The sequence below is a fragment of the Toxotes jaculatrix genome, chromosome 5 (genome assembly GCF_017976425.1).
Source record: "Toxotes jaculatrix isolate fToxJac2 chromosome 5, fToxJac2.pri, whole genome shotgun sequence".
In the NCBI taxonomy this organism is placed as follows: Eukaryota; Metazoa; Chordata; class Actinopteri; family Toxotidae; genus Toxotes; species Toxotes jaculatrix.
Window position 1 is genome coordinate 19,976,437 of NC_054398.1, and position 25,722 is coordinate 20,002,158.

A 25,722-nucleotide genomic window follows, 5' to 3' on the forward strand; every position below is an offset into this window, starting at 1 on the left:
GAAACAAAGCATAGTTGGCAGAAAACAACAGGCCTGAAAATGACCTGTCTAAAAAGATACAGCCTCCTCTGTGTTCCCATACCTGGGGCTATTTGCACTTGTTTCAGACTGGACTTCACATGAACCACAAAAAAATGGGAGCTTGGATTGGGAATTCTGGCTTCACACCACAACCTTCTTAAACTGGCTTTGAGATCTAGGAGGTTTATCTTGCTTTTTCTCTTTCCTCTTTTTTGTTTTTTTTATATGGGATGGTACTTATAGCATTGTGACTGAGTTCACCAAAGATTTTGGCAGCACTACAACTGAAGCGTAGAATGTCCTGTTGGAAATTCTCTCACATACAGCTACAGAAAAGGAATGGCTGGATAAACATACATCAACACCACATACATGATTGCACCATTCCCGTACACTATATGTGGTAGAGTTCAGCTGCACAGGGGTGAACTGTATGGCTGCTATATCTAAACAGACAGCAGTCAACCAGCAGTCTCAGATTGTTATTGTGGGTAGAGAACATTGGCTTGACATTTTTGTTTAGCCCCAACAAGAATGAAGTTTGATGTTTAAGGTGACGTTAATGCAATGACAGCAGAACAAAAGTCAAGCACACACTACTGAACAACTAAAGTATAACATGTGTGTGCTTTTTATGGTTCAGCCAGCCCATGAAAATGCTTGGGCATGCAACAGTAACAATAGTCATAATTATTGTGTAATCGTTCAGTTGATATAATTGTCGTCTTCCTTCTCTATCACACAGTAATTAAACTCTCAAGGCCACAAAAGTTTCACATCTTGTATTTTACTGTGCAGGGCAGGATGTAGTGGATTTCACAGAAATGGCCATCAGCCAAAGGCAGTCTTTCATCTCAGCAGCAAAAAGGGATTCTAGCAATGACCTGCAGCTCTCCAAAAAAACTTTCATGATGGTATACATTAGGTTTTGATAGTTTATCTTGTTGTACCCAGTGAGACGTGAGAGAAATACTCCTGTAGTCAAGAACACAGGAAGTACTTGAACTCAGTTGTCATTTGCAGTGTCATGGTTCAGAATGCTAACATAATGTCCTTTGTTACAGGTGCTTCATTTAATGGAGCGATACCGGACTTTGGAGGTAAGGAAATGCAATTTAGAGCTTCCACTTTACATTCCTGCACTTTTTAAAATCATTCATGAGTTTTCAAGAACTTTCAATACTCATAAAGTGTTATACCAGTGGTGATAAGGTTTCAAGGTCAAGGCTGACCAGGAGGTTACTAAGAATGTTTAATTGACCAGAAAGGTCACAGGGTTGACAAGTGATCTGTTTTTATGAACATCTATGTGTTCTGTCAAAGTACCCTTCAGGAATTTATGGGATTCCTATCTGCTCATTCAGACCAAGACCATAAAAGTAAATACCTGAAATGTGAAAAATTGGATAGAAGAATAGCAACAAAAGACTTTCCATTTGATCTATAGTTTCCAAACCAGAGATAAACAAGCTGCACCTATTCAGTGACAGGTTGATGAGGCTGGGGCCTTGGAGTTCAGAGGAGGAAGCAAGCTGTGGTTCATAATCAAGGCTACGCCACTAGATCTGCTTGAGAAGAATAAGGCCAGTGACTTCAGAGTGAAGTTATTTTACCGTATCTGAGAGCTAATACTTTCTTGAAATGTCCACCTCCTTTTTAATTGAAACTCCCTTTTCTAGTTTTTGTTCTTTGTTGTTCTACTCATTTACTGACATACAATGAAAGCCAAAGAAAAGAAGTTATGTCAGATTCAAATGGGCCCATCCCATCCCCTGAGGTGGTAAAACTACAATAGTATCCGCTTGTCAGGATTCATAAAGGGACATGCAGTGAAAGACGGCTCCTTTTCTCATGGTCTGCAATAGGACAGGACTAATGAAAGTCTATCTGGAGGTCATGTTTCTTTCCACTGTTGCTATTTCTGGATTTCTCCTACTTGGAAATGTACATTAATAGAAATGGTCCAAGACATTCCACTGTACTGGACAAATGGATCTAGGATGGTCATTAGAGCCAGTATTACAGTTACCAAGCCTCGCCTCATTGTGGGGGTTATATGAATATGATAGATGAGATAGAGGAGGAAAAAATTAAATATGCACTGGATGGCTGTATGACTGACCCACTTATGTATGTATGTGTATATATGTTTATGTGTCTGTCAGAACATCTGTATTTACCTTCCTGTTTAAGCAAGTAGAGCAGATTGTCATTTAATATACTGTCAGTGTTCACTGTCTGCATAAGATTTGTCTCGTGTGTTTTATTCTCTGGGAGAAAAATAAAGTGGAAGCAGACTGCCAGCTAAGGGTAAATGGGAAATAAAAGAAGGCTTGCTGATTTATGGAAACAAGTTGTGTTGCTCCATGCAGGTTGAATTGTTGGTGGAACCAGTGATGAGAGGAATCTTTTTTTCTGGTTGTCTCTCGCTCTCTCTCTCTTTATTTTTTTAACCTGTTCGTTCTTTTTTCTTCTTCATGAATCATCGACCGCAGATGATTTTCACAGTCAATTTGCCTGTATGGAGTGTCACCTCCTGGACATGTTGACATTATCTACACTTGTCTGCAGAAATAACACAGCATGATGTGGCTTGGACTCGGTTGAGTGTTTTTGATGATGCACACATCAGTCTAGTACACCGGATTACAGTGTTTAAGGTCACTCAACACTGAAATGTGTGAGAAAATGCTGCTTAGGCTTTATAATTTTGAACTCTTTGTCAAACTTGGACAAAGATGAAGGCGTAGTCATAGGAGGAGGCAGAGTCAATACCACGCTCTTCAAAGGTCAGAACATTGTGTAGGCTGCCTTCCAGCTGGGACACACTGTAGAATCTCTCTTTTTTTCTTACAAGAGAAGTGATAGTTCACCCAATATCTGTCTCTTTAGTACCAGTCAGTCACCCCCTTTAGGCTTGAATGGCTGCAAAATGTTTGTTGTTTTCACTGTATTAAAAAAAAGTATCAAAATGTCAATAGACACTTATCAAACCGCCTCTCAGCTTTTTAGCCATTTGTTCGGTTGCTTTTCAAGTACTGATCCAAAAAGCTGGATTGGTATCCTGACCTTACTAAGCAGATCAGGCATCTTTCATGATGGATCCACATCAAACACAGTGTCTTTGTTTTTGTCATTGTAAATTTTGTGTTTCTGCTATCCACAGCAATCCCTGGTGCTGCATTGCATATAATTGGTTCCAGTGAATTCAGATCAGTCCTTGTTATCAGGAGATAATTTGAGTGGAGGTATTAGAATTGGAAACAGGAGAGGTAAAAGCTGGATCAGTGTATCCCTGTTAAATAAACTACTTCCATTTCAGTCCAGAGACATGACCTTGTTGAGCTTGTGAACAGGGGTATGTTGGTTTGAGTGCCTGAAGCTTTAGATGCTTTGGTGATTGGAACGCACAGCACAAAGAACAGATGGACAGCAGAAACGTGAGTAATGCTGCAGAAGTGGTCTGAGAAGCTGTCTTTGGACATTTATATAGATTTAATTTAGTGAAACTTGTCTCTGTTAGAATCAGCTGTAAGTCACATGAATCCACGTTGCTCTTTCCCTAAGTACTGGAGCAAGCTACAAACTTTAGGATGCCTTTCAGTCCAGTAGCAGATAAGTTTTTGATGCTTTAAAGACTGATTTTTTTATTTTTTTTTTAGTGCTGCTGGACTAAAGACCAATATGGTGATGCACTTTTGATGACAGATTTGATCCTCCTGGGCATGGATGATTCCATTCTTGCACAATTCTGTGGAGATGTTCTGCCAATCTTCACAGATGATTTTTTTTCCAGCTGCTCTTTGCTGGAGGGGTTTTATTGCTCTGCCTTCCACTTTTAAGTATTCCCCAGGTGTTTTATTGGGTTCAAGTTCGGAGACATTCTTGGCCATGTTCACTGTTTTCTTTTTTAAAAACTTGTGTCTGATTTTTTTGGAATGTGTTTGGGATCATTGTCAAGTTAGACAAATCCTCACCTGTCAAGCTTCTTGAGTCATTGCTATCCTTCATTCATGTCATTCAGTATTTGGATATACAAACTTGCATTGATGGTGTCATCTATAAATGTCATCTCCCCAACTCTTTTTGCACTCATGCAGTCCTGTATCATCACACTCCCACCTCCATGTTTCACAGTTGGCACTGTGCAGTCACTGTGGTAGCTCTGGCCACATCAGTGCCAAACATGCTGGACCCCATCTGATCCAAACAAATTTATTTTGGTTTCATCTGACCGAAGACTTTGCTGCCAATATTTATCACGCTTCTTTTCATATTCTTTGGCAAAGTTTAGCCTTGCAGTTTTGTGGCGCTTTTGTGAGTAATGGTTTGGGCAGTCACTGAAACACCAGTTTCCTCCGTTAGTGATATTGCTCAGGGGTGCATTCAGTTTTGTAATGTATGTTATGGACTGTGAAAACCTCATATGTCCTGTTTGAATAGCTCTGCTCTGTTCTAGCCACCATTTCAGAGACTAATTAGTTATGACAGCAGTTGTGATTGCACAGCTGGCACCACACTAACTGACACTGACCATACCTCTGCAAATAACTGAGCTAGCTTTTATAATAATTAAATATTATTTATTTAATACAGAAAATTAAAAACATTAGATTTTTCACTCCAGGGACAATTTTGTCCGCAACTATGCTTCATTGTGGGGCTTGGGGGCTTGTGGGTAATTATGGCTACACTGTGATTTTGTTGCCTCCAGGAAACAATATGTTATCTGTCCCACTTGGACACTCTCTTGGTCATGCAAACAAGATATGCTGCAGATGTAGCTGAATTGCACAGCTGTTTGTAAAGTTGAATTCATGAGAGGATTAACTTCCTCTGGGATTTTGAATAATTATGTGACTATTTAGGTGTGAATCAGAAATACATGCAAAATATATTGTGTTTGAAGAAAGGAAATATGTGAAACAGCTGGAAATGTAAAAGAGACATTAACAAAAACAAATTAACAAAAAATAAGACAGATATAGCAGTTGTTTACTGTATGATTATACCTCAATGAATTATTGATGTCTCATTAGAAAGTGATGCTGGTGGAGAGAGCAGGCTCCTAAAATAACAGGCTGTATGGCATTTCAAATTCAAATGACAGTCTAAACCTACCTGGTCTTTACCTGAATAGGAGTCTGTGTTTAATAATGTCTGTCCTGAGGAAGATCACTTCCATCAGGCCCTGGAGACAGATGGCGTCTCACTAGTCTTTCTTCCCCTTTTTGTACAGATGTGGGCTTCCCTGAGAGTAACTGTCTATCTTTTTTCTTTGTGTGTTTGTATGTGTGCGTGGGAGTATGTGTCTCTCCATTCACTGTTATGTAACTACTTTTTTACTTGCCAGTTAAACAGAACAACTCAGTGTATCCACAGTCAAGTAGTGCCAAAAGAGAAAATAGAGAAAGGGTTTGATTCAAAGAAAAGGAGAACCTAAGAAAAACAAGACTAAGAGTACACTGTAGCCATGCTAGAGGCTCTGTGAGGCTGTACAGTGGTGCTTTGAGCTAATGGTAGCCTGAAGGCTAATATGTTCATAATGATATTTAGCAGGTATAATGTTGACCATGTTCATTATCCTTATTCTGCATGTTAACATGATAACATTTGCTAGTTAGCAGTAATATAAAGTTCAGGAGATGGTGATGGGAAAGTCAGTAAGTTTCCTCATAGCCATGCCATTATGGTCTGTCCAATAAAAGGCAAAAATATCAAAAGAATGTAAAGTAATGACAGGACATCATGGGACACAAAGTCAATGGCTGTACATCCAATGTTTCACTCAAAACCACAACTTTGAAACTCATGAAATTTGAAGGGTGCCAGGGGGGAAAAGTCAGGGCATCACCAAAGTCATGAGGTACCACAAGTGTCCATCTAGTGGATGTTGAGGTATTTCACGAGGTAACTGAAAGCTTTTACCTGCTGGTAACACTGGGTCAGCAGTCAGGGGATCACTTCATCCTTTGGGTGTGCACCATGAATGTCTGAATTGTCCTACCTGCTAGCACTGCACTAAAGAGTTAAGAGATCCTTAGAAGGGAAGCAGGAGCAGAGTGTGACAGTAGGATATAGGTTAGAGATGAAGAGGAGACAGAGGGAGGCCAGAGAGGGTTAGAGACAGATAGACCGAGAAAGTGAAACAAGGCAGAGTGAATGTAAGAGGCCTGTGTGCGTCTCCAGGCAGTGGGCCTTATGTGGCCTGCTTTAACACTCCCCTCCACCATCTGTCACATCCCACATTATAGGGAAAGGATAGGAATGGCACCAGCGCTCATCTCTTTGAGTTACACTCCAACTGCTATTTCAGCACTGTTCCAGAGCCTCAGTGACTCGCCTCCTCCAGCCCATCCCACATTTATATTTCATATTTACATGTAAAGCATTTATCTGACACTCATGCAGAACAACTGAAGTCCAGCACTAAAATAAGGTCACTATATTCCCTTTGCTCTATTCATCCGTGTGAGCCTGTTTCTGTCAAGTTTTTTTTTTCTCTTTGCACTTTTTTCTTTCTCCTTTGTTCCCTGAACATAGCTTCTCACTTAATTTGCCTTATGCCCCATTTATACTATGTTTAATTTCCTCACAGCTCACAGTAATTCAGTGTCCTTGGGATTTGCATCAGTATCAAGCTCTTGCACACGGTTGGCTGCTGGAGTGTGTGAGTGGGAGTGGATCCTGTCTCCTAACATCTTAATTGCTGCCTCCTGGTTTGCCATACGGGGTACAACACTGCTACTGTGGTTATAAATCTGTTTTCATACTGGTTAGGATTACTAAACTCTGAACAGCAGAGGCAGTTAAATATGCATCCGGTTCAGTGATGATAAATACGTATTCAGTTTTGGAGATTACTGTAGTGTCAGTGTCAGCCTCACAGGTTTGACTGCTGGAATGTATATAATTCCTGGTTTATTTTCTTATTATTCTGCACAAATATATCTCTCTCCTTTTGTGTTCGTAAATAGTCATGAGAATGCAGTTTCAGGTGGCAGGATATTATGAAAATAAAAGTCTTTTGTACAGGTTTCTAAAGGTTGCTGTCTGTCAATATGACATTTTCAGAGTGAGTGAATACTAAGCAGCAATGCAGGCCTGTTTGGAAGGATCGAACAGAAGCAGGATATTACTGTCTGAAAGAGCGAGCTTCTCCCCATTGAGGTGTCAGCTGTGCTCTCTTAGAACTCAGAGGCGCAGGGGAATAACACACATGTGCACGTACGCACAGGGTTCACATTTGTATTCCTGCAGTCACCTACACACCCTCTTGATCTGAGAGAATAATCAGCGTTTGGGAACATTTTACCTCATTGCTTATTCATAGTTTGGCATTGTGTTTATGTCTTATTCATGCCACAGCTCATAATGTCTGTCTGTTTTAATGAGTAATTGGGGCTAATTGTGTGTATGTGTTGGTGGTGTAAAAGGCAGATTGAACCAAGAAAGGAATTTTCATCAAGAAGACTCTTCTCTCCGGATTTGTCTATGCAACTGTTTCATGGCACTGATGATGACACATGCATTATGAAAGGGGTGTTGGATTATGCTAAGTCAAGTTAGCGTTTCCAGTTCCAGGATTTGTACTGGCTGGTAATAATATCACTGATTTGGCACCTGAGTGAGCACATCTCTGTCATAATTTGTGTGATGTTGCGATTTGGAATAAAGCAGGGGTTTATTACTCTGCTTCAGTGCTTGCAAGAGTTTGTGTGGGTTCAAGGATTAGATTAGTTAAAGCTACAACCAGGATTTATCTGAGGCCAGCCACTGAGCGTTAGAGGTGTGCGTCTGTGAAAGCCACAAATCATACTGCAATGTTAAAAGACAGGTCCTCAGAGGGGCAATCTCACAATCTAGCCGGTATGTTTTTAGTTTGTGTCACATCTGAACCCAGCTGTCTCATTTTTGATGAAACTGCCCCAGAACTGCCAGACAGACACTGAGCTTTGACACCTTGATATTTCCTGTTTGTAAGTCTGACCTATCTTGTTGTTACTTATCCTGCTCTTGTTTGTTGTTGGCAGATGAATCCACAGGTTACGGGCCAGTGTTTGAGGAGCAGCCAGTGGATTCCATCTACCCTGAGGAGTCCCCCGAGGCCAAAATCACTCTAAACTGCCGGGCTCGAGCCAGTCCACCTGCTGTATACAAGTAACTTATGTTCCCCATAAACCCACTCTCATTACTACCCACTGTGCATTCTGTGTACCTCCCATGGTTCACCATTTCTCATAGTGTTTTCGGGTCTGCCTTTAAATTGCAGGGTCACAAGGATGTTTATCTTAACCTTGAATCAATTCCAAGGTTTACTGTGTGCGTGTGACCATCCAGTAGGACAGAGACGCACCATATATTTTTAAATTTTGTTGTTGTCAGACAGTCTTTGCAGATCATTTTGTTAACACAGATGTTTTTTTCCCTCAAACTAAATAATTTAAATGCCAAACTGTGACATGCCAGAAAAACCTAGTAACAAATAAGATGTTCCTGCAGCACAAATAGCATTGCCATCATGTCTCCACCTCATTTTGCAGCTCAAAATTTGAAGCATTTCTCATGATCCGTTTCAATTTAGATGTAAATGTATGTAAATGATATTGCGTTGCATCCCCCAAAATCAGTTTCACTGTCAGAGAGCCCAGAATTAGATGTCAGAGGAGAAGGAATTAGCTTTGACCACAGCTGGTATTAAGTGTCTAAGAGGGTTCATCTACAGTACAGTCTGTTATGCCTTTCGAAACATGAAATTTGTAATTGCCTTATTAAATAACAATTTCCAGTTTTTTGGACCTTGGTAAGGTGTATTGCAAGACAGATTAGCTGTGATGCAGATTGGGCAGAGTTTAGGGTCTAACATCAGGTGTTTGCCACATAGCACAGAACAGCACATGCAATTAAAATACTGCATGTCACTGCTCCAAACAACTTAACTGACGATATTCTGCTTATGGTTCTTCATTTAAAACACAGCATTTGTCAACAGTTTTAATTATAAGCAAATATTGGTTATATCCTCTCATATCATACATTGACACTGACTGCTTTCAAAATGCATTATTGTACTGACCCCAATTCTTTTCCTTGTAGGTGGAAGATGAACAACATGAAAATTAATTTCAGTGAAGAGGGCAGCCACTACAGTTTAGCAGGCGGCAACTTGGTCATCAGCAACCCCATTAAAAGCAAACATGAAGGGAATTATTCCTGTATGGCTTCCAATAAGTACGGCACAGTCATCAGCCGAGTGGGCTCGGTCCAGTTTGGATGTAAGTGGCCCAGATGTGCACCCTCATTTAGGCCTACAACGATATACAACAGCACCATACAGACTTAACATTGAGCTGCCCTGGAGCTGTACCTTCATGCATATCAAGTGCACCAAAGTTGCAAGGGCAACTGGGACAAATCATAAGTGGTGTGGAAAGTGCAATTTGTGAATGGTCTAACTTCATAATGCCAGCATAGCTAATGTACTTTTCTATTGAAAATCACAGCAAAATGTAAAAGCAGTTGTTGAACTTTATACAGTCTTTAAAACATTCAAGTAGGTTTTATGGAAATTAGCTATGGGAGATACCCAAATGTGAATATAAGATGGTAGATTCTGAGTGCCTTTTCAGCCCGAAGCTGTCTTCCAATTCATTTTGATCTCTGTTCCTCTTAGACCTCGATCTTTTCTCATCAGAGGAGAGAGAGACTGTGAAAGTCAAAGAGGGACAGGGGGCAGTGCTGCTCTGCGCTCCCCCACCACGTCGTCCAGGTACGTCATGTGATAGCTGAGTGTGCATCTGCTGAAGTGTTCCTGTAAGATTATGTTCAACCTCCCTCATCATGTTACATCACCATCTACCATCTCACTGATAAACAGGTGGATGAAACCGTGGCACTGTAGTTTGTACTGTTCACTGTTTGGATTTCCAGTCAGTGTTCTGTCCTTGATTTTGTGGGCTTCCCTCTAGGTCAGGGGTGGGCAAACTGTTCCACAAAGGGCCGGTGTGGCTGCAGGTTTTTGTTCCAACCAATGAAGAGCACACAGTTTGACCAATCAGCTGTCTGAAGACTGAGATCAGTTGATTAAATGAGTCAAGTCTGGTGTGCTGCTGCTTGGTTGGAACAAAAACCTGCAGCCACACCGGCCCTTTGTGGAACAGTTTGCCCACCCCTGCTCTAGGTGCTGCTCTCCACAGTCATCTATGTCAGGTTGACTGAAGATTGTACATTTTCCATATATGTAAAGGAAAGTGTGACTGATAAAATACTCATTAGAAATACTGTGCTTTAAACCTTTTTATCTGCATATCCACGCTGGGTTTTTATCAGAGCAATGAACCAAATTAGTGAAATAATGAAATGAAGCAAAGGAATTTCATCCCCTGTTGGCTTGGGATTGAATTGCCCTTCTTAATTTATCTCCAAGGTATAAAAATAATGACATCACAGACTCTTTCACTGTCTCATTATCAGTTTTTAAGCTTTGTCTTCTCTGTCTGCAACCATCCTGGATCCAACCAAGCTGGATTTCTCTCTACCCGGTCATAGATGGAAAAGATAAAGAATACAAAATATTTCCCTCAGTCTCATATTTAGTTAAAGCTAATATTCCCTCACAAAGGTTGTTGTTTGTTTTCTCCCCTAGTGCTGGTTTGTATTTGACCTCATTTTATTATTTTTCCAGCTTTTTCATGTCATACTCTTTGAGCATGGTTTAATAAAACTATTTTCTCATCTTACCATTAGTATTGTTGTTATTTAGCCACAGCCATCAGCCTAGAAAACTGTACACATATTTTTAATATTCATGCTAATGCAAATCCATTAAACAAAACATTCTGAAAGCATTGTTATAATGATCTTTCCACAGCATCTGAATTACCTCAACAAACCAGTGTGCTTACAGTAGCTCTATATTATGCCTCTCAGCTAAAAGAATTATAAGATTTCATCTGAAAGGTCAGTAGATGAATTGAATAATAAATTTCCCTCAGCACTGAAGAATTGTGCTATTTTTATTTTGCACGTGTTCAGATTATTCAAAGTGAGCTGGCTCTTACATCCAATCCCCTTGGCTCTTTCCAAAGCTGTTTCTGTGTGTCCAGAGTCTTGATTGACAGCTGGCTTTCTGTCCTGTCTCTTTCTGTGCAGCCGAGCTGTCATTCCGATGGATCCTCAATGAATTCCCCACCTTCATCCCTCTGGACAAAAGGCGTTTTGTCTCCCAGTCCAATGGTAACCTTTATATCTCCAAGGTGGACTCCACAGACGCCGGCAACTACTCCTGCATTGCGTCCAGCCCGTCCATTTCCAAGAGCGTTTTCTCCAATTATATCCCCCTTGTGCCTCAGGCTGAACGTTAGTACTTCTCTTCCTACCATTCATTACTGTCTTTCCACTTACTTCTGACCTTTCCATGAATGGTGATCACCATTCATGGGGGGATCACCATTCATGGGGGGATCACCATTCATGAGTTTCAAAGATTAACATGAAGATAGAAAGTGATTCTGCAAGGTTGCAGCAAAATACTGCATTGATTTTTTTTTTCTCTTGTCCCCACTGAAGCACCATGTTTAATCTCAACAGTACTTGATAAGGCGATGTGGTCATGCCACTGTTGTAGACTCTTTAAAGGAGATTTGCAGGAAGAAATTAGTTCAGAAATGGACTGACACACAAGAAATATTTTTTAGACAGAGCCAGCATGTAATGAAGAATGAACTGGAACATAAACAGCCTCAGAGATGAAGGCCAGAAACTAAAGTAATGTGTTTGTTAACACTGTGTATTTGCAGAGCTTAATGAACGGGTTACTAATACAAAACTAGGCAGCTATTTTAACACTTTCCTCAGGGGCCTTCCCAGAATCCAACAGATGTTTACTTTAATAGTCATCTAGCTTCAAACCAACTTCACCTGTGGCAAATAAATCTTGAATAGTAAAACACAATAGAACACAAACTAGAAAGCTGTGTTCACCCAAAGAGGTTAGGGACTGAGCTGAATAGTTGTTCGGGGTCTCTCATGCATATGTGTATTATGGGATGCCTTTTGGGTTTAATGCGGCCTGTATTTGACTCTAACTAGTTTGTGTGTCCATGCATGTGTGGGAGTGAATGCCTTTGCATTTTGCCAAGGCTTTTTAGATGCCTTGTGTATGTGTAAATAGGACACAGCATGTTAGCATCTGGGTTATGTATAATATTTGGATAAATGGATATAATATCACAGTTGTTAGACCTGCCCAGAGACCGCTAAAAACAAATTCAGTGTACACAGTCACTCCTAAAACGGGATAATACAAATCCAATAAACTGATGACCCGCACTATGACTAACCTGGATACTGTTAAAATCATGGAACCCTAAGATGGTTCAAATTAACACTAAATCATTTTGAAACCAGTTTGTTTCAGGATTAGCAGCTAGAAGTGGGCACCCGAGTCATAATTCTGGCCTGTTCTTATTTCTCTCAGGTCCCATCAGAAAATACCCTGCTGACCTCAATGTCAAGTTTTCTGACACCACTGCTCTGGTGGGGCAGAATATCACCTTGGAATGCTTCGCTTTGGGGAAGTGAGTGAAATGAACCGGTCTTTCCTTCACAATCAGTAATAAAAATAGGAGAAAAGGTTACTCTGTTATTGTTGTGGCATGAAATTAGATAATTTAAACGATGCAGCATATCAGTACATACATGCTGTTGACAACTCAAACTGTATCAGTCTCTTAAAACACCATATTAGTTCACCTTTAATGGATAGTAAAATTACATTTACAGTAGCTTAGACTCTTAGAAAACTCTTAGAATCACTTTTCACTGAGCTAAATGATTTAGAAAGCATGTCTCAGAATGATGATGAGTGCTGTGATTCACGTGTATCACAAGTCAAAGCCTGCATCGCATATTATTTTCCCTTTCTCTGTCCTTCTCAGCCCTGTCCCTGAGATCCACTGGAGGAAGATAGATGGACCAATGCCACACTATCACGAGGTGCGGGCGGGAGGTGCTCAGCTGCACCTGTACAATGTGCAATTTGAAGATGCCGGCACCTATCAGTGTGAAGCAGTAAACTCAAGAGGAAAGGACTACAATGCTGCACGTGTGTTTGTAGAAGGTAAGAAGTATGTTATATATCATGTGAGCTGAGTTCTTTTAAAAACGTATTACAACAAATACACGCATTCCTTAAATATAAGTTTTCCAGAAAGCGTTCATCAGCTGTATAAATTTTCTGCTAGACACTGTGTGTGGGATAATTTCACCAGCCTTGGTTCTTATCAGTGCCTAGTACAGTTTCTCTTGCTTTTCTTTTTTTAGAACTGACACCTACTTTAATGCCTTAAGTATCACCCTATCATAAATTATTCAGTAGCTTTGTAGTTTTCTTAGATTTTTTCCTCAGACTCTGTAACTCTTGTTTTCCTCATTTGCAGCTTTTCCTGAGTGGCTAGAGCACATCAGCAGTACAGAGCAAGATCTCAGCAGCAAGTACACTATGTCCTGCATAGCCAGTGGCAAACCTAAACCACGCATCCACTGGCTAAAGAATGGAGAACCGGTAACATTCAAACTCATAAGTCTTTATTGTCCTATAATTGAGCAATTTAGCTATAGACGTAAAATACTCAGTGCCTGCTTGGTAGCTCTGTTAAGTCTGTTAGAACCTGTTCAGTGTGCATCCCAGGGTTGTTCGAGTTGCACAGCGGTGACAGGAAGCTGGCACTGTGGGTACACATCGTGTCAGGAGAAAGAATCTGTTGTTATTGAGCGGGTGCCAGCATGGGTTGTGTAACCCACCACAGAAACAACTGTCATCGGGCCTGAAAAAAATACCCAACAGAGTTGCAGCTAGTGATAGCAGAGTGGGGGAGGTTGTTTGATATATGCAGCTGGATACATCATTACACATTAATGAAACCCCCTCCCAGTCAATATAACTAATTGTCATCTGTACCTCTGTGGGATGTCAGCAATCAACAGTTTGATTTTAATCCTTTGCCTAGTGATAGAATTTAAACTACATGAAAATGGTGAAATGTGGAATGATGATATTTTAACGTTACACTCCTGTTATTTTCCCCAGCTTGACAGAAAAGAGATGACATTCAGCAGCTTGAGGTTTGATGATTCAGGGATGTATCAGTGCATAGCAGAGAATCGCCATGGAGCCATCTATGCCAGTGCAGAACTGCGTGTGTTTGGTGAGTCAAACTTTGGCTGCAGCTGCAGCACAAATGTCTGCATCAGAGATTTAAAGGTCATGTTCCAATCTGAGGAATTGGAGCTCATTAGGACATGGTGTAGTGCTAAGTCAGATTTTATTAAGAAAAACAACTTTTACATTGCTAGAAAAAAAAAACATACATGAGAATGTTTCCAAAAACTGACTTTCGTCATTCAAAGGAGTGTGCACAATGTGTAACTACTCACTTTTATGAATCCAAAATGTGTCATAAATGCATGCATGCCTGCAGTTAATGCATATTCTACTAAGTTTGTGATGAATAATCCATACTGTCCCTCCTCAGCCTGTGCTCCCACATTTGAACACAACCCTGTGAAGAGAACCCTGGCAGCTAGAAACGGCCGGGTGGTGATCGAATGTCGACCCAAAGCAGCCCCAAAGCCGACCTTCTCCTGGAGCAAAGACACCGAGCTGCTCTCAAACTCTACCAGGTGAGTAGTCTCTTAATAAGATGGCTCACTTCCTTTTATCCTCTGATCTGTATTATCTGGGTATTTATTCATTCAGAGAGGCTGGTTAATCATGGGGGAGGTTTTTTGTAGTTTCTAATGCAAATATCAAACTTTTCCCGTGACTGTGAGACACATCTGGGTTATATTAGCACGAAGATTAGTATCTGAGAATGTTATGTCTCACTACTTGCGAGACACATACAGTATTCTGATTTTGCGGATCTAAATAAGCTCTAGATCTTCTATATACTGAATGCCAGAAAAATCTTTAGGCTTGTTATTTGTCAGTGACTGGCGTGCACTGCTTTGCTGTCTTTCAGTGGCTGACATTAAGCACATTCTCAAGCTCATCAGCCCGGTCAGACTGGATGTGTAAATCACTGCCTTGTGCTCCTCACTGACAAGAAAAAGAAGCCTAATCTGGGAGCTCTGAGACCCCCAACCCTTTCCCCCACCCCACACACCCCCATTCACACAGTGGGACTCACACAGAGGAGGAGCAGCAGCCAAATTACTATTTGGCATATGTCTCCTAATACTCTCTATGGCTGCTGTCTGCATGCGAGAGGGTGTGGAGTAGTGACGGGGCAGCTGGCACGATACTGTTTATCATGCATGAATATGAAATATGCAGAAAAAAATGAATCAAACATTGTTGCCTTTGCCTTTAGCACAATTTAATGTTGCTTCTTGCTGAGTAGTTTCAAGTTCACAATTTTTTTTCTTGGAAAACCATATATCCAATAGGGAACTGGCAGACATTCAGAGCTCTTTCATCACTTTTCATCATCCACATATCCATGGAATAACATACGCTGGACTTTTGACCTTCATATTGTGCTGAATATTTTATACCATATAGTTCTTTCTCCTCAGTGTATGAAGAATTAATTCTGGTTTCTCCTCAGGGTTTTCATCTGGGAGGATGGGAGCCTGGAGATCCTGAACGTGACGCAAGCAGATGAAGGCAGGTATACCTGCTTCGCCGAGAATGACCGGGGAAAGGCCAACAGCACGGGCTCTCTCGTGGTTACAGGCAAGTTCCAGCTCATGTACAATGCTTAATTAATAACTCTCTTTAAACCTCTTTTTTTCCTTGATGTTTCCAGGACACTTCCTTTGCCAGGTGTTGCTTTGACTGATGTCAGCCTTGTCTGGCAATCATTCGTGTCACTCTCGGTTCCACCAAACCGTGTTGACCTCCAAATGTCTGCTGCTGTTGAATTATGTCCCTCTGAGCTGAGTGACAGTATACAGGCTACTGGTGGATATTCAGTCACTCCCCAAGGGTAAAGGCGAGAGGGAATTGCTTTAGATCTGATGTGATGAGACAAGGACTTAGTCTTCACCCTGTTCAGTGAAAAATGAGAAGTGCACTTGAGTTATGAACATGTTGAGATAGTTTGATTGAGTAGCAAATAATAACAGTGGTTTGGGATTTTTTTGCTTGTCATTTTTTAGACATGCAATCATAGCTGTCAAACATTTTTAGTCTTTCACAGTTGATCTCCACTGGTGCTGGAAGTACAGCTCTTTTCTGCCCTCTTCTGGACATTTGTATGCATTGAACAGTTACAGCTGTTTCATATAAACATCATATATTTTACTGTTCGATCAACTGTGTGACTCTTCAAGACTCATTTTTTTTCATATAAGTTGTTTGCCTGTAACTGTAACTTCTATTGAATCTAATTTCCTCTACCTCAAAATAAAAAATGCCCTGAAGATGGGCTGAAGTATTCAGGGACTGGACTGACCCCTTTCCCATCATGACCGTTCTCCTCATCCTCCTGTGGTTTTCCCCAGACTCCACAAAGATCACCTTGCCACCATCCAATGCTGATGTTAATGTGGGTGAGAACGCCTGGATGCAGTGTGCTGCATCACATGACCCCTCTTTGGACATCACCTTCATTTGGTCCCTCGAAGGCCGGATCATTGACCTACACAAGAACAGCCGACATTATGAACGCACCCCGGTAAGAAATTATATCGGTCAGTTAATGTTTTTAAAGGGAGATGAAAACTAATAATCTGTGTTTAATGTGATATCTCCATCTTTTCCCAAACCCCACAATCTCAGCTCTAACCTGGAGTTTATCCATGTCAAATCATATTTGAGGTTGGGTTGATGCCTGTAGTATTTTCACTGGAATACCTGAGATGGAAAAGTACCGCCTGCTTTAAATGAATATGACTCTAAAAGCCATTTCACATTCCGTCCCTGAGTGGAATAGTGCATTGTATATCAGTTTAATAGCAATTTCCTCTAACATCCATTATTGTTGACATGACCTACTCTCTCTCTTTGTGCAGCTCTAACCATAAGCTAGTGGTTAGCATTTCTCATTTGTCACTCTGCCCGCTAGGCAGCCACCATATTATGAGTATGATTGATGAGACCCCATTTTTGTACACAAGGAGGATTTTCCCCTCGTAAAAATGGGGTCCAGGTCCACTTAATACTTCACTTAATGCTCGTGTGGTATTAGCAAAACCAATTTGAGTCTCAAAAGGCAAGTTTAATGCAGTCATGTATTTTTAAGGTAGATTTTTGTAATGGTTTTACCTTTCTACAGTGAGAGTGCTGTCTGAAGCAAACACTGTGTCGAGCTTGACATTTACTCACAGGAAAAGAGGTGATAGCCCTTTAGCTGAAGCCAATGTCCTGTTCACCTAATTGGATGCTTAAGGTTGATATCTCAGTCCCTCTGGTCTTGCAGGTGACTGAAAATTTTATCTCCTTTTCCATATTTCAAGATAATTTTCAGGCTGAGTGAAAAAATAATCTACTGTGATTATTTTATTTACAGGCACAAAGTAAGAATGCTATGCCTCATGATGTGTCATGTTCTGTTCACTCCTAAATTAGCTGTTGTCTCTTTTATCATTTTATGCAGAATGGGAGCTCAAATGGTGAGCTGCTGATTAAAAATGCCCAGTTGGAGCATGCTGGACGCTACACCTGCACCGCACAGACCCCCGTTGACAACATTACCGCCTCTGCCGACCTGGTTGTCAGGGGTGAGTCATGAGTGGTGCAATTACACACATTCATACAGTTGCGTACGGTATACAATTGTCTTAAAAAGCCTGAAAACATTGTTTCTCTATCCACTTCCAGCTTGCAGCGATGGGTTCCTGCATGAACACATTATTCTCTTTCAGAATTATAGCAGTTTTGGTTATTTTACATTAGAGGTTTCTGTATTTAGCATTTGTGTCAAAGTGTCGGTACATGTCTATGAAGATTCGTCATCCAGGTCATGGTATTTATACATGGTGTACAAAGGCGGCTGGACTTGTTTGAGGTTCTTGAAGACATTTCACTTCCCATCCAAAAGGCTTCTTCAGTTCTTGCTGACTGGTGGGGAGTCCCAGGTATTTAACCTATTGTGGGGCCATTAACACCTTGTGAGTTGTTGAGGTGTTAACGTGCCTCGGGAGGGACCTCAAGACTGCATTGTAAGTGGCTGATAAATGGTGTCATAGATCACTTCCGCTGTTTAGTGATTCCTGCTCTGGTTTGACGTGGATGGCTTCTTTCAAACCATCGGTCTTCCAGATGTGTATGTCGCTGTCCTCAAATGAATGCCCCTTGTACTTCAGATGTTGGTGGACTGCTGAGTCCTGCCCTGAGGAGCTGGCTCTCCTGTGTTGTGCCGTGCGCTCGTGAAGCTGTTGTTTCGTTTCAGCAGTGTATGGGTGTGTGCATTTCTTGATGCATTGAACTGCATACACAGCATTGCTCTGCTCTGCCTGGGTGTGTTGTCCTTAGGGTGGACAGGCTTCTACCTCAGACTGTTACTGGGCTTGAAGTGCATGGGGACGTGGTGTTTGCGGAAAATCCTCCCGAGTTTTTCAGATACTCCTGAAACATAAGGAATAACAATGTTGTTCTGTTTATTTTCCTTTTCCTCTCTGTCTGTTCTGTATATTTGAGTGGTTTTGATGAAAGCCTGGTTTGGGTAACCGCACATTTAAGTGCCTCACTGATGTTCTTCTTCTCCTTCGCCTCTGTTATTGTGGGCATGTTCTTCTGATGAGAGGTGAATGTCTTCAAGAACCTCAAGCAAGTCCAGCTGCCTTTGTATTGCACATAGAAATGTTAGGACAGTTAGTAGGTTGTTTGGGAACTCTCAATCAAATCTGTTCAAACCACACACACACACAGCCTTGATGAAGCAGATTACTTTTTGAGTACTAAACTCTAAATAATACCTAAAGATATTTAAAGGTATTTTAAAAACTTCTTGATTCTTGTTTATTCATGAAAATGTAATATTCCACAGAAATACTTCAGAGATTTGAAACCTTTACAATACTTTATAGATTTGAAGTTTTCAGGGGCTTTAATACTGTAGAGTCTGTTAAGCTGAATGCGTTGACTTTTAAAGAATTTCACATCAGACACATATTCCTAAATTACTCATTAAAAATTTCTCCAGCTTCTCTTGTCAGGCAGTTAACATACAGCTGGAAAGTGCATGTGTATGTGAAAAAGAGAGAAAGAGGCAGAGGGAGAGGGAGATAGAACTAGTACTGTATATTCTCCAGCCCATGTTTGAAGAAAAGTAAATCTCTCCAGAGTAACCAGACCGTAGCCTGTTGTACCGGATAATCTGTCAACCCCGAGACTCCGTGTGAAGGAAGGAGAGAGAGAAAGCACTGGAAAAAAACTATGGAAGGAAATGCCTTGTGTCCTCATGCAGGAGACAGAGACACACAGAGAACACTAACCACTGTATCAACCACTCCCACCCAGAAAAGGTCAGACTAACTTTTCAGGCCGTCTGCTCAGAGAATATTCATTTAGATACCAATAACTGACTACAACCTTTCGGAAAATAGTGAAGTCAACTCAAACATATTTGCTGGTTCCTGGGCTCTAGATTACGTTGTTTGGCTAAGTGTTGGCAAATTGCAAATTAGCTCATATTTATCCAAAACATCTGTTATGCCCAGCGAGGCATACACAGGGGTAATTTGGTGTGCTTTACACAAATAAGAGCAAAAGGAACATTCACACATACACATAAAACATAATTAAATGAGAATACAAAATACACAAAATAGCATTCAAAAAGAGTAAAATTGTGAAGTTTTTGCATGAATGTTTGTTTGCTGTGAGTCCTAATAACAAGCTGTTGTTGTGGTTGCATTGGTAGACACATGAGTAGACTTGATTAAACTGAATAGAACAAGCAGGGCTTCTGTTCCATTAAGAACTGCTGGTGTATTGAGTGTCAGCCATATTTGTTTTCATTATAACTGCACAGAGTAGCACTTTTTATAGAGTAGAGAGCTGTTACCATCACAACAACTAGTATGTTTGTAGTTATTAGTTGTGTAATCCATGTTGATGAGTGTGGGGTGACTAAATCATGTACAACCTGATATGGGGAGCTGTTGATTTCAGTATTTCTTCTTCCAGCCACATACAGATATCATCACGCACAAAATAAACACTGCCACACTTCCGCCATGCTCTGTCTGTCATTTACTGTATTTCACCTCCTGGATGATTCATCAGGCTTTGTTTTCACCCTCCACTTCCTGATGAGTGAGAGCTTGCCTTACAGCCCCACCCCCCCTCTTTCCCGGGTCTTGAAACAAGCCCAGTGTTGGCGGACAAAGGGTCTCTTCAGATAGGAACCCAAGAACTCAAGCAGTGATCTGGTTGCCAGTGATCCCTGTTGTGCCCTGGGTGTGCTGCCACCGCTGCTGCTTTCAGAGCAGGTGTTGACAGATGGCCAGGTGAACGCACAGCGGCTGACTGTGACGTTTCCCAGAGTGGAACCAAAACACAGGCCCTGGGCTGCTCCTAATGGAGTGGCAAATGCCAGCAGTGTAGGGCGCAGCAAGGGAGAGATGAAAGACAGCCATTTATCACAGCAGATGAGGAAGCAGATCTGCTTCAGGAGATTGTCTGAGCTAAAAACACAGCTCTGCACCTGTAGCTTGTTATTAATAGGGATTTGAGATGGAGAGAAGAGTTGTTTTCATATGATGGAGGTGTGTGTTTTTGTAGTGTAATGTTACAGTCATCCCTGGAACAGCGTTGAAATGTGGCTGTGTTAACTTCAGTGCCTGTGAGTCAGGAGCACTATTGACTTTATTAAATTTGGTTGTTGAATGTCAGTTAGCAAGAGGCCTAGCACTGAAGCCCATCAGTTCAAATACACTCTGTGCTAAGCATTCATCCATATGACACAATATTGTACAGACACAGAATATCTGCACAGTATTTCATCCCTTACATTGAATCACAAAAAAAAAGAAAGAAAAAAAGTAGATTCTTCACAACAATGATTTCTCTCCCAACTCTTAGAGGAGAGGGGAAGCTTAAAGGCTGTCCAGCTTTGGCTGTCTAATCGCCTTGCTTTTCTCAGCTCATATTCATGACTTGGAAAAAGTAAATCCTGGCTGATTTCTGAGGCTGTGGCTTGGGAGGCTAAGCCTGACACAGTCTGGGTTTTCTATTAGACTATTTCTACGTTCCAAAGGAAGAATCAAGAGGAGCAGGGGGACCAAGAGAAACACTGGATTCAAAAGCTTTTGCTTAAGCTTCACTTCATATATGTCAATGGGCTCTAAGCTCTAATGCCTTAATCCATCAGTCTTTGCTAATGTCTCTTAAAGGAGACACTAAAAAGAGGAAATGTTAGGGCTTTGATGTGCTGTGTTTTATATGCATCAAACAGTAGTCATTTTGGGGATTAGCGTTGAAGTAAAAAGTTAAATGGCTCAGGACTTTTGACAAGAATTTCCCCTTGAGCTTGAATGAAGATAAAGGTCTTTCAATAACACAATACTGTCTTTCTCTCTTTCTACAGTTTGTGAGCAAGTAGGGTGTTCACTATTTACCTGAGGGACAAGTCAAAGTGGAGAATTCAAATTTGTGAACTGAACTGTCTACACAAGTCTGCAGCTACATTTGTGTTCATCACACATCAAACAACACTTCTAACTTGTCTCGTATTCTTTTCTTTACCCCAGGTCCCCCCGGTGCCCCGGCTGGGGTGAGAGTGGTAAACAAAACTGACAAGAGTGTAACGTTGCAGTGGAGCCGAGGAACAGACAACCACAGCCCTATCTCCAAATATATTATCCAGTACAGGGACTCCTTATCAAATGCTGCCTGGAAGAATGCCACTACATGTGAGAACTCCATACTAGTTGGTCAAATAAACACTGTTACCTTAATGCTGAACTGACTCTCTTATGTAATAATTTGGGTCATACCACATAGTGATATTGTAGGCCTGCATGATGATTAATGTCTCTTTAAAAATGGCTAAAATGTAATTTTGTCATGCCTCAAGGACTTAAACATAGGAATGTATTCCAAAAATGGAACTTAATTATTGTTTCAAGGATATTTTTGTTAAATTGCAGGACAGCACAACCTGTGCTGCATAATGTTTTAATTGTTTAAATTTTGGCATTGTAAAATGATATCTGTGCATTTCTGTCTAGCTCCTGCAGATGTAGAGGGAAATTCAGAGCTAGCCACGGTGGTGGATTTATTCCCCTGGACAGAATATGAGTTCAGGGTGATTGCCACCAACTTTCTGGGGACAGGAAGGCCAAGTATCCCATCACCTGAAGCCAAAACCCTGGAAGCAAGTAAGATTGTGCCCTGACTTCGGGCTAACATACGGTACTTGAGATTTATGGGATAAAGAGTCAGAGTAACTTGAAAGGTCATGGAAACGTGGTACCACAGTCCAGCTTTCCATTCTGATATTCATTCATCATCACTCTATTATAGCACTGTTTACTTATGTTAAGTATTGCTTTAGAAATGAGTCAGCAGAAATCCCATCATGCAGCACTTCCTACAGCAGAAGCATGCGGCCAAACTCACCACAAAACCTCTACAAATGAGCACTTTGCTGAAATTGTACACTGAAATTCAATTATAAAATGGAAATCACAGGCCTACAGTAACCTCTCTTAAAAAAATAATCATCATTTGAGAGTGAGCTACTGGAGTCAAGGCAAAACAGGAGAAGATTTGTCTCTCTGTCTCCCTCAGTGGCAAGGTTCCCACATGGACATTAAGGTGTTGCATTTGGCACAGGAGAAGACATTGATATAGTATTTGCAGAGGAGGGATGTTTCAGAAGTGCTGCCAGGGATAGGTTACAGCCTGTGTGGGTTGGCGTTGTTTGTGTGGATTCTTAGCATGTGGGCTTCGAGTTTTACTCTTGCTGTCTCATTGTAGTTCCTGTGGTGGCGCCCTCGGACGTAGGTGGGGGTGGAGGGACTAGCAGAGAGCTGACCATCACATGGACGGTAGGTCTGGACTTTCCACTGGGCACGGGGGTAAAAAGGTTACAAGTTCATGTAAAAGCACTCCGGTGCTACCCCATGCTAAACCAAATAAAGTCAACAGAGGAGAAATATTTTCAGTTTGCAATGATGATTTGATCATGATCACCTTTTTTTGTAGCACTTTTCAAAACAACACTTCAAAATGCTTCACAGAAGAAAAAATAAGATGAAGGATGAAATACAAACAGAATTTTAACCGTCCAAAACCAAGGGAAAACACACACCTAATCTAGTGAGATGCTGGCTGGAGATGCAGGCAGATATCAAAAAAGGAGAAACAGATTACTGCTCCATGACTCCTACATTATTTGAACTTACTCAACCAACGTTGTGTCAACGGGAAAATGTCCCAAATAAATCAAACAAATTAAAAATAGGCTACAGAAAGACCGCTCAGTTCAGAATGCAAGTTTAGAAAAATGAGCTTTTAATGGAGATTTAAAGCCAGTGATTACAGTTTTGGAAGACAACAGCGTAGTCCTGTACATCAACAGATTAAAAATGTGGCAGACGACTGTCAAACTTGAGGACAGTACACCGCAGAACATATTAAAAAGGTTAAGCAACTGAAGGATAAACATTTGATAAAACAAAAACAATCACCAAAATCAACGAAACCCCATCAACAAAAATCAATGACTGGACCGAATCATTATCCTTCATTTCCCTGCTGCAGCAGCTGATAAATTAGCTCTCATGGGTAAATTGCCTTTTGCTTGGCTGAGGCATGGTCGCTCAATTCCAGAGCAGCTGGAGGATGAAACGATGTGTTTAGGGGTTAGCGATGCCTAATGCAGGCATGCCTTGCTGGACATATGGTGTGATGATAAAGCAAGAGTGCCAGAAGAGGAAATGAGGCGTAAGGACAGATTAAGAGGGACAAGCCAGCAAAATGTCTCAACTCTTGGTATATAAATCACATGTATGCCGTCATTTTTACTGAACAGTATGTAAACTGATTACTTGAGTTGGCCCTTTCTGAGTCTTGCAGTTCATCCTAACACATAGCACCTGCATATGTGGATAACACATGCTATACATGATGCAAAATCTGACAGGGTTAAGAGTTGAATTCCAGGCTTGAAAGGTGTGTTGGATAAAATGTGCAGTGATTTACATTAACTGTTTTGATGTGTTTTCTTTGTTATCAGCCTGTACAGCCAAAATACTACTATGGTCCCGATTTTGGCTACATCGTGGCTTTCAAACCTAAACACGAGAACCAGTGGAGAAGGGTGATAGTAGCTGACCCGCAGGCCAACCGCTATGTCCACAGAGACTCCTCCATCTATCCTGCGACAGAGTTTGAAGTCAAAGTCAAAGCGTTCAATAGTGAAGGAGAGGGACCCTACAGCCTAAGAGCCATCATTTATTCTGGACAGGATGGTAAGAACTGAAGAGATTCCCAGCTTCTACTCAATGCTGAAGCACAGAAGGGGAAATGTGCCAAAATAATCTCACAGCAGTGTCACAATTTGACCTGGTCCTGTTTTCTCAGTATCACAGAGAATGAAGAATCCTTCAATATGCCAACACTCTGCTATTTCAGTCTGTCAGTGTCAGATACTTATCTCCACCAGGGTTTTCAATGGAGTAGGACCCATTTAATAGTAGTTCTCATGTATAGTTGTGAGGAATTTTAATACCCCTTGAAAGTGAACCCATCCTCTCCTCTCTCTCTTTCCTTGTGGGGGGATTATCATGATCTATGTTGCATGAACCAGAAAGCTGATAATTCGCCCAAGGATGCAAAGCATTTAGCCTAGTTATTAACTTCCATTGACAGACAGTTGAGATAACCACTGGCAACCCAGACACGATGGGTTACAGAGATGCCCCATTGCTATGGTAACACACTTTGGGAAAGCTTGCTGTTGAGTGTTTGTGATTTTATAGCTTGGCCTGCAGAGCATGGCGTGTGACCATTTGTGTGCATGCTGGTTGTGCCGCATTGTTTGTGCACATCTGTCTGTGTTAAACGCAAGTGATGCAAATGTGATGGGTTGTTGGTTCAAGGCCCAGTGTGACAATTTAACATTCAAAGGCCCATAAGTCACAGAAAGGTGTACGATAGCCTAGCAAAGGAATGTGGGCCAAGAAGGATTTCTCTCGCTTCACTTGTTCCTTGCACTGATTCATTCACATAACAAAAATGATACATAAGCAGCACTTACTGAAAAATAGCATTAGTAAATCCAATAGACACGAATTAGGAAGCGCTAGATAATTTATGGTCAAGGTAATGGATCCATTAGTTTGTATGCTGCACAGGTCGATACCAAACTAAAAATATTCATACATATAAAATATGCTGCGTTGGAGTTTTGCATGCGCAATATAGAAACTGCCTCTCAAGGGCATGTCCTTGAAATGGTTCTTACCGTACTGTTGCCTATGTATCACACTGCTTTCTGTGTCTCTCCTCAGCTCCATCTGAAGCCCCTACAGGTGTAGAGTGCAAAGTTCTCTCTGCCACAGAAGCCACCGTGTGGTGGCTGCCCCTCTTACACAGCAATGTAGATGGCTACCAGGTGAGCAGAACATTTTACGGAGCCATGCTGGAAAAAAGGAAAACATTTCACATTCTATGTGCAAGACGTACTATGGCTCAGGTCATGTAGCATGTAAAAACGAGCAGAATTTTTCTCCCTGCTTGTT

General features: G+C 41.2%; 1 protein-coding gene across 1 annotated transcript in view; it reads left to right on the top strand.

Annotated features, from left to right (window-relative positions):
- cntn1a (contactin 1a) overlaps positions 1–25,722 on the top strand; it is a 59,634-nt gene that overhangs the window by 29,702 nt on the left and 4,210 nt on the right. Inside the window, exons 3-20 of the mRNA XM_041038865.1 lie at positions 1,086–1,121; positions 8,055–8,181; positions 9,118–9,296; positions 9,695–9,790; positions 11,173–11,379; positions 12,500–12,599; positions 12,960–13,141; positions 13,461–13,585; positions 14,111–14,228; positions 14,556–14,703; positions 15,633–15,760; positions 16,531–16,703; positions 17,625–17,748; positions 21,724–21,885; positions 22,204–22,353; positions 22,955–23,025; positions 24,216–24,450; positions 25,492–25,595. Coding sequence (XP_040894799.1) covers positions 1,086–1,121; positions 8,055–8,181; positions 9,118–9,296; positions 9,695–9,790; positions 11,173–11,379; positions 12,500–12,599; positions 12,960–13,141; positions 13,461–13,585; positions 14,111–14,228; positions 14,556–14,703; positions 15,633–15,760; positions 16,531–16,703; positions 17,625–17,748; positions 21,724–21,885; positions 22,204–22,353; positions 22,955–23,025; positions 24,216–24,450; positions 25,492–25,595 — 2,465 coding nt within the window. The remainder of the gene's footprint in view (positions 1–1,085; positions 1,122–8,054; positions 8,182–9,117; positions 9,297–9,694; positions 9,791–11,172; positions 11,380–12,499; positions 12,600–12,959; positions 13,142–13,460; positions 13,586–14,110; positions 14,229–14,555; positions 14,704–15,632; positions 15,761–16,530; positions 16,704–17,624; positions 17,749–21,723; positions 21,886–22,203; positions 22,354–22,954; positions 23,026–24,215; positions 24,451–25,491; positions 25,596–25,722) is intronic.